Source organism: Monopterus albus, unplaced genomic scaffold, assembly GCF_001952655.1.
Source record: "Monopterus albus unplaced genomic scaffold, M_albus_1.0 scaffold84.1, whole genome shotgun sequence".
Classification (NCBI taxonomy): Eukaryota; Metazoa; Chordata; class Actinopteri; order Synbranchiformes; family Synbranchidae; genus Monopterus; species Monopterus albus.
The window spans coordinates 1,207,238-1,216,659 of record NW_018127964.1 but is presented as its reverse complement, the minus strand read 5'-3'; the positions used below and the strand labels follow the sequence as shown (position 1 = coordinate 1,216,659).

Below are 9,422 nucleotides of genomic sequence, written 5' to 3'. Positions count from 1 at the left end.
AGCATATCTGACAATATATATATATAAAAAATGCAGTGATAGATATTTTAAAAATGAAAATTCTTAATGCAGGCCTATATTCAGCTGCCATGTGGGGTTTCTTTTGACGCTGAAGAGGATTTCCTCTGTAACGGTGCTGAACAAGGGGAAGAGCGCTGGGATTTCACAATAACGGGTCTTATGGACAGCAGACGGCAGCCACAGGAAGCCGGTAACTGTGCTTGAAGTGTCGCCTTTGTAGGTGGGGGCAGTCCGTTGTTGGTCTAACTTTAACGGTGTGAAAAGTTTGATGAGAGTCACAACAGTCTTCAGCTGTTGCTGTCAAAGCGTTAGCGACTCGGCAGAGAGAACTTGATGCGCAAAATGCGGATTTTTCTCCCTTTGCTGTGGGTTCTGTGCGCTGCGCAGGTCGACAGTGTGTACGATATAACCTGTCCCAGAGAAGGTAAGCTCCCCGGATAAACGTAGCTAAATTATAATGTTCCTACGGCTGAGCTTAAGTCTTAAACCTTGTTTGTAATCCTTGTCAAGATGTTTCGTTCCTTCCTTCAGTTGTCAATAGCACTGATTCAGATTCTCTTCATTTGTTGATGAAACTGGATTTATGATATAAATCAAGTAAAAATAAATTTTCTGCCAGTTTACTTTGTTTGCGGTATGCGCACAATGCTAAACATTTTTTTTTTCCCAAATCTGTTTTTAGATAAAATTCGACAGCAAATTTTCATATTTCCAAATGCTTCACTTAAAAATATTGTAGAGAAGAGTTTTTAAAATGATCTGTATTGTCATTCATTCAAAACTGGCTTTTTAAGCTTTGTGGGGTCTTAGAAAAAATATACTTATATATATAAAAAAACAACTTTTTGATCAGAAGTTGTCCTAAATTTAGTCGTCCCCCCCCGCCCGCAAATTACTGTGATTAAGTTGTTTAAGTTCAGCCAGGAGGCTGACCTTAAATTATTCTTTCTCATTTCAGGATATCTGTTCTATTTTGATAAGTTCTCTACACGCCAATCATTACCTCAAACAAATGTGCTTTTAACCTTGGTCTTAATCGTCTGTGTACATTATAAGTGCAGTAAGAACATTTGAATAGCCTAATCAGGGGGGATATCAGAAATCTAAGCAAATGAGAGATGACGCAAAGAGGACAAGTTTTAGGACAGAAAAAGAACCTACAACGCAGAGAAACTGGTCATTTTGGTTATGCAATGTTGAATCCTGTCTGTGCTGTGTAGTCGGCTGTGACCAATACTCAAGACAATGGAACTTGACATTTTGTACAATACTGTATGACTGTGTACTAAACAAGCCATACATACGCCACACAATTCAAGTCAGGAAGCATGCACATTTGTTTTTTAATAATTCTATAAATGATGTTTTTGTTGTTTGTTTTTCTGTGCAGATCCTACTCCTGGTGTGTTGGTTTTATCCTCGGGCAGTACGTTGCTTCTAACCTGCAGAGGTCATGTAACAGTGGACGGAGTAAAAGTCAACATTGCAAGAAACTCAAACAGGAACAAAAGAGGGAGTTTTCCAGCTGCCCCTACAACCACTGGAACCAAAAAGCCAACTGAGGGACATCGCTACAGCCCTGACACAGCAGTCAGTGCTGTGACAGGAGAAAACAGACGCCCCACATATACAGGATATACAGCTTCTCCCATCACTCGTGTGGTCCAACCAACCAGCGTGAGCAGACTGCTAAGGGGTCAGTCTGAGACTGAAGAGATGGGCGTTGAGGGTTATTATGAGGATAATATGGAGGAGGAGGAAGGAGCAGGCGGAAGCAGGGTAACAAGAGGCTTAGAATCATGGCCCCAGTGGAAGTTGAATGGGAAAACAGTGGGGAAAGGAAATAGAGACCAAGGAGAACTCACACTTGAGAGGAGAGGGTCTCTTCTGTCTCTGTCATCAGTAAGAGTGGAAGACTCTGGAAACTATACCTGTCATCACAGGGGGAGAGAGAGGTTCTCTGTAAGAGTCATAGTTGCAGGTGAGTCACAGCAGTAAAGTGACATGTCAGGTTTGATTTGAACCAAAGGATATCTCTTCTTTTACTGTGGCATGTTTTGATAGAGAAAATTTGACTAAAACAAAAATAGTTTGACATTAGTGATGAAATGTGCCACACTTTATGATTAGTCCTAGGTAAATGATCTTACGTGTATGTGTGTGTGTGTGTGTGTGTGTGGCTATGGTTAAGGTTAGGATAAGTCTACAGGAAATGAATGTAAATCAATGTAAAGCCCCCACAAAGAATGAAAACACAGTGTATGTGTGTGTGTGTGTGTGTGTGTGTGTGATGTAAATCAATGTACAATGTAAAGCCCCCACAAAGAATGAAAACACAGTGTATGTGTGTGTGTGTGTGTGTGTGTGTGTGTGTGGCTATGGTTAAGGTTAGGATAAGTCTACAGGAAATAAATGTAAATCAATGTAAAGCCCCCACAAAGAATGAAAACACAGTGTGTGTGTGTGTGTGTTAGTTGATCATATTTGGCAGAATATTAAAAAAAAGGGAATAATGATGTAAAAGCAGATACCTTGTACATAAGTGCCATCACACTGGGGCTGTGGCATGTTCACCTTGCTCATTATTATTATGTAAAATGGTTTTATTATGATACTGTATGTTGGCATTTTTGTTATCTGACATTTTATTTTGGAATGTTTTTTCTCATGATACCAGGCCTTTTTTCAGAGCATGCATTTTGATCCGTCATAGTAGTAAAAGCACAAGTGTCACTAATGGCTCTGTTGTATTCAAGTGTCCTTGTAAACCAGCCTCCACCACCAAATATTTGCACCTGTTCTTTTACTTCTGTGAAATGTCAAAGGGTCCTCCATGATAAAAGACTATTTAAGGCAGCAGCAAACCCACATGGTGTTTTTTAAACTTATTCTTGTAGAATATAAAAGTAGGAGTTGATTAGACATCAGTGAGCCAGCATGCGTGCCCCGAACCTGGTAAAGCTGTGCACAGTGCAGCCCAATTTAAACTTGATTTCTGATATGTCATAGCAATTAATCATTTAAGTCATTTGTCAAGCAATAATAGGAAACATTCCCTGATTTCAGCTTCTCAGGTGTGAGAATTTACATTTTTATCTGTTTGGCATAATTGTAATTTCATTCATTTCAAATAATAAAAAATCAAAAGTTGAATTGACAAAATAAGCAAAAATAATAGTTAGCTATAGCTATAATCCTACTAATGAATTCAAATGCAGCATGATTAGCATTATTCTGTGGTTGATGTAGGTATGTTTATGAAATGACTTACTAGCTGAATTAATGTACATTATGTCTGCATGTCTTCTTTACTGGTTAGATCCTCCTGAGAAGCCCAACCTGTCCTGCTCCAAAAAGTCACCCAGCAGTAAGATTCGCTGTCAGTGGACACCTCGGAAGCCTGTTACCAGGCCGTTTACCTGTTATCTTGTACTGGATAAGAGGTAAAGACAGAACACTTTAAATCCTCACCTACACCGCCACCATTCCATACAATCAGTTATACTACATCAATTTCGACCACATACTTAGAGCTGACTCTATATTTTTGTCCTCCCCAGCTACATACATGAGAGGGTCAGAATATTAGGAACACCTCTGAATACAGTGTAGTCCAGTACCACATCACTTTGAACTATGACCTTAATAATAAACATATAAATGAATTTATCCATTTATGAGAATTTAACCAAAAAGTGAAACATTTTGAGCTTCATAAACACAGATGTTAAGGCAGAAGTGTTGCATTGAATTGCATACAATTGTACAGGTACACCTAATAAAGTGGCCATATTTATACACAGTATATCCAGTATAATAACTGACATGTTATAGATGGAAAATATGCCTTTATTGTGTTTCTTTTGGGAAGAGTCGTTTTCTATTTTTAGTCTTTGGCATTAGGTGCACGTGGTTGAAATAGAAGTGCAGAAAGGGTTTGAATGTAGGTCTTTATTGAAGTAGATAGCTGACAGTAGAGAGATGGCATACCGTGCAAAAAGTGTCCCCAGCAGGACCATTAGGCCATCTTCGCACCCCAGAACATAATACAGATGCAGGGGTGGATTGGGTTGAAACAACGTCTCTGACTGGGTGCCTTTTCTGTTTCTTTCTTTGCCTTTTCTTTCATCACCTCTTAGGTCATTTAAAACATTCATTCCGTGCTCATACTCGCCTCGGTTCTCCCGCTTTTGGTGCGCTCTGGAATACAATGAGGATGAGATGCGAACACCTCATCACGTCTACCTATGTGTTAGAAACATCGCAGGCAATGCCACCAGCGAAATGCAACACTTCACACCTTGGCATATTTGTAAGTTGGTGTGTCCAGGCCAGTCTAGCAATGTCAGCATGAGTTTCTGTTCTGATGTAAACCACTCTGAAGCTGCACTCGCTATATTCCTTCCTTCCCCCACAGTAAAGCCGGACCCTCCATCGGGTGTGAAGGTACAGCAGGATGAAGAATGCGAGACATGCCTTACGGTCAGATGGAATTTACCGATCACCTGGAAACCTCAAGACAAAAACTATAATCTATACTATGAACTCCGGTACAAGCCTCTCGCGTCCTCATATTATCAGGTGTGTATTAATCGACCAAGTGGTTGGGTATGGCAGATTTATGAACATATGTGCCATACACAGTCAATGGGCCCTATCTTGGAACAAATGCATACTTTTCTACCTGCGCAATTATCCTTTTCATGACATGAGCATCACGTAGTGCCTTTACCAAACAGCAGTCTGCCGGCTTCGCTGTGGCGGGTGTGTCCTGATGAAAATGGGGTGCGTTTTGGGCGCATTGGTAATATGAGGGTGCACAAAGTGGCCGCTAACCAGCGAAAACCATGTCTACCATGCCATTATCAAGTCATCATTGCTAATTAATGGGTGCTTTGACCACGCTGTGATGCGACTCTATGTAGGTGCGTGCACACTGGATAATTGCATGTTACACCCAAACCACACCCTGCTTTAATAGGAAGATCAGGTACAGCCCTTTGGCTACTTTCAGGGGCGCTTGAACCGTCAAATTACCAAAATGAACATGGACACACCCAAACAATACATCTTGATCAGTCAGACTGGAGCCTCAACATTGGGCCAAATATGTTTGTTCTTCTGGCCTGAAACAAATAAAAGCTCTGCTGTTTTAGTTGATGACAGTGTGATGTGTATTTATGTGGTTGTCTGTCTGCATGTGTCTGCATAGGTGAAGTTAGTAAAAAATGATCACTTCCACACTATCCAAGATGCCCTGCCTGGTGTTCAGTACCAGATACAGCTGAGAAATAGGGAGGAATATGACGGTCAGTGGAGTGACTGGAGTACACCTGTCAATGCCAGCAGTTGGACAGGTAAATGCATACAAATGTATACACATGACAAAAACATCTCTACTCAAGCCATTTGAAAATTATAACAGGCCATTTGGCAGACAATATTATTATTAGAATATACAGCATACACATATTCAGCAGAAATGAGTACACCCTCATTAAAACCTAATACATTTATCTCTCTCTTCTTACCTTTTTCTGATGTTTGTCTGACAAATTCTATATGGATTAAATCAATTAGTTACAATGTGTTAATTAGTGAGCTTAAGTGCTGGTTAGTGATTTTCTTTCTTTGGACAGAGCCAGTTTCTATGTTTCCCCCTGTTTCTAGTCTTTATGCTACATGCTAAACTAAGTTAAGCTAAGATAAGCTAAGCTCATTGTCTCCTCCTCTAGCTTCACATTTATTGTGATATATTGTATTTGCTGCTGACCAGACAGCACTCAGAGAGTGTAAACCTCCATCAAGGCAGATCAATGTCCCCATAATGCCATTACACCTAAAACCAATATTCACATGATAGTTTGACCCTCATATTATGATTTATCATGAAAATCTGCCCCTAGCATTTGGAATTATCTTGATATCATTATTAGCTTGAAAGTCATTCAAGAAGTACAATATTTCAGTAATGGCAGTTTTCTTCAGGATCTAGCTCAGCAACTTTGGAAAAGTCAAATCTGCTGACATCTTACTGAGTTATTAAAGTTGATCTTAGTTGCAAGTCTGTAGCTTTATTCGTTGTCTCACAGTAGCCACTATTCATGAACCCTATAAATGTGAACATTTGGGATCACCACAACTGGAATATTCCTTGAATCCACTGTGTGGTAGATCTTATGTGGATGTTATTGTGCAGTTTTTGTCCAAGCATTTATTCTAAGTCAATTGTGTATGGACTTAAAAGGAAAAATACTGAAATTGGCCCTATCTCACAGTGGTGAAGAATCCTGTAAAAAAATTCCTGGATCCAGATCAGCACAAACCAACAAACACTAATAAAATACAATATGTATTTACTTTTTATAATTTTTAATGTCTTGATTGATGAGTAACTCTGGAGAGACTTCCTTCCTGTCAGGATTTTTAATGACATGTTATCTTTATGCATGTCTCCCTCCTCAGATTTGTCTTCCACACCGGTAAGAGCAATAGCAACTTGTTTATTTGATTCATGATCTTACCCTTTTTCATTTTATTGCAAAAACTTACACAGTTTCTTGTGTTACTGCCTTTAACCAACAGTTTACAATACCGCCGGAAGGGTCCGCAGATGACTGCCTATGTAATGGTAAGACAGCTAGCAGACAGTAAAATATTATGGTTAATTAGGTTTGTGTGTAAGACAGAAGTAAAGAGAGAGTTCTTAAGTGTTGTTAGTGCTGAAAATCCCCTCTGCCCCACTGGGTTTTAGCAGGAAGCCATGTCATCATAATAACTGAGGCTCAACAACGAAACAAGTCACAGGAAGCATGGCTCAACACACCCATCACACACACACACACACACACACACACACACACACACACACACACACACACACACACATTCAGTCACACCCAAACATATACTTGCATAGATGTTATTCTGGTCCATAGAATTTCTCTCAGTGCCCCCTCTCTTAAAACAGAAACGGTTCCTAAACCAACGCAAATCATGGTGGTGCCAAGTTCCATCCTGTGGATCTCTGGTTCATGTGTTCTCTTATCAGTCATTTTGGCTGTCTTCATAATCAGGTAACAAGACAGCTGGTGTTCAATGTACATGTGGTTATGTTTTTGTATGTAAAATCTGGATTTACTCATATATATATATATATATATATAGCAAACAATATTCTCTGCTCTACAGCAAAAATGATTAAGATAACAGCATGAGTTAAACAAAGGCCAGTGAACTGACATCTTACAGTATATTTCAAACCTCAGCAAATTAATTTCAGCATTGCTTTGTGAGCCAATCAACTTCTTCATTTGAACCTCTTTTTTATTGTCAGACATAAGGGCAGACTTATGTCTAAACTCCACCATCTGAATGTCATCACCCCCTGCGGTAACTCTTCTCAGCCTCCGCCTTCCACCCCAGCAGCCCCAGAAGGACAGGCCATGGTGACCTTTGCCTCTTCACCTTGTAGAGAACCACTACCGAGCACATTAGAAGAAGAGGAAGAAGAAAACGAGGGAGAAGAGAGTCCTCAGGAGAGGATAGAAGTCATGCACTTCAACAACACATGTTACTTTGTGTTCCAGGAGTGACAGCTATAATATTTAAAGTACTTTGTATCATTTCATCGTTGTTTCTCACTTCAGAGCTTGTGCAAGTGTTAAAAAGGTCAGTACTATCCCCATCTTCGGCGTAGAGTATATTCCATCCACAGAGTTTTTTTTTAAGTAGTGAAGCCTATTATATTTGATATCAAGTTTACTGCCTTTGTTTTTGACGGTTGTGAGTCCATTGAACTGTAATGTAAGTGTCATATTGATATGATTTATTACACACTCATCCCCTTTAAAGAACTTTCTACTAATGCTAGTGGTCATCATGCTAATTAAACCCAATTAAGAGCAGCTGAGGGTTGTTAGCTGCCACCTGTGTAGAACCTATATGCATCAGGGCTCTGCATCAATATTTATTGTTTTCACAACATGCTTCTACTTTAGACAAAGAGAGCTAGCACTGAATCTGCTTTGCTCGTTATTAGAGATGGATATAATCTTTATTGTTAGCTGTAACAATAAAGCAGGCACTTTTACTATATAGATGAGTGGTTTCAACTGGATGCTTTCAGGTAATTGGGTTAAATTTAGTGTGGAAAGCAAACATGGGGGTCTCACTGGTCAACCTTATTATTGTTAATTGGTGTAGATATCTGCTTGTCATTTAATCCTTATCATCACTAGGTTTCATTATTTGTCTCAGACTTGACATTTTGTGTTTCTTTAAAGAGCATCTACTGAAAGTAACCTCAGGAACTGCTTGTTCTTTCTCATGCCTAAAATACCTCTGAAAATATTTTTGTTGTGTTTGTCTTAAGAGCAGCATTTGGCTACTCTCCTATGTCTGGGCCTATTTAAAATGTTGATAATATGTACATCTAATTGCTGTAAGGACCTGTGTCTGGCATATCATGTTCTTCTTGTATATAATTTTGGTTTGTTAAATATATCACTCACATTCTAAGCTTTCATATTTTTTTATAAAGTTTGAAAAATAAAGTTGCTGTCAAAACAAATTCCCATTAACTTATTTTCTTGCCTTTCAGGCTGATTTAAACTTGGCTGGTTGTCTTGTTTAGGGTTATGTGCTCCAAAGAAAGAAGAATGAAAAGAAGACCTTAAGAGTTCTGCAAAGCAGAAAATTGCCCTAGAACCCTATGCAAACTTGTTTGTGTATATAAAGTTAAATACCAGTTGATGAGATACTGTATGTAGATTTTGCTAAACTGTATTCAGATCTACTTTGAAGACTTTTTGTCTCAGCTTTGTGACAGAAATGGATTAAAATCAAATTCCCACTCACTTAACCTCTAGAGTCCCTGCGTCCTCATATGAGGACCGCACAGCTTGGGTTTCCAAAGCTCAGGACTCTAGAGGTTAACACACAGACTAGGCATCCACAGGAATACTCACCCAAATTCTGCCTTATAAAGCTTGAAAAACATACTGACATTTCACAGGGAGCTGCAGAAACTGGGAACTATAATGCATTTCCTTTTTGCCTAGAGCCCCCTTGGGGCCCTGCTGGGATACTGACAGACAAACGTCAAAAGGATATTTTAAGTTTTCAATAACCATAGCTAAATTTAAATGGCTGCTTAACCATCCAGCCCCCCGAAAGGGCTTCATCAGGTAAGCTTGATGAAATGAGATTTATGTGGAAAGTGGTGTCTATGTGGTAGATAGACACTATTACAGTCAGAAAGTTGGATTTTTGAGAAAGTTCTTTTATAGGCCTTGTAGACTAAGCTGACATAACAATTCTGTGTTACTGCCGTATATTTGTGAGGTTATTTCCGCCTTTAAACATGAATTTTATTTACAAACAAATGATTTAATGTACAC

The 9,422-nt window shown here is 39.2% G+C and overlaps 1 protein-coding gene across 2 annotated transcripts; it reads left to right on the top strand.

Moving 5' to 3' along the window:
- Positions 1-170: 170 nt before the first annotated feature.
- Positions 171-9,204, top strand: il6r (interleukin 6 receptor). Of its 2 annotated transcripts, XR_002275468.1 has the most exons (11): positions 171-445; positions 1,412-2,002; positions 3,341-3,464; positions 4,161-4,333; positions 4,439-4,602; positions 5,234-5,378; positions 6,487-6,503; positions 6,607-6,652; positions 6,992-7,097; positions 7,358-8,149; positions 9,084-9,204. XR_002275468.1 is itself a non-coding variant. In XM_020607124.1 (10 exons), the coding sequence occupies exons 1-10, from the start codon at positions 355-357 to the stop codon at positions 7,614-7,616; spliced, it is 1,716 nt and encodes a 571-aa protein (XP_020462780.1). In that variant the 5' UTR covers positions 171-354; the 3' UTR covers positions 7,617-8,584. The 2 variants fall into 2 exon arrangements, 1 of the variants encoding a protein (XP_020462780.1); XM_020607124.1 differs by lacking the exon at positions 9,084-9,204 and having other exon boundaries at positions 7,358-8,584.
- The last annotated feature ends 218 nt before the right edge of the window (positions 9,205-9,422 follow it).

Bases quoted from the DNA above. Each gene is read 5' to 3' on its own strand.
- il6r (XM_020607124.1), top strand. From the start codon at position 355: ATGCGCAAAATGCGGATTTTTCTCCCTTTGCTGTGGGTTCTGTGCGCT. The intron at 4,334-4,438 runs GTAAGTTGGTGT...CTTCCCCCACAG, and splicing joins CTTCACACCTTGGCATATTT to TAAAGCCGGACCCTCCATCG. The intron at 4,603-5,233 runs GTGTGTATTAAT...GTGTCTGCATAG, and splicing joins TCGCGTCCTCATATTATCAG to GTGAAGTTAGTAAAAAATGA.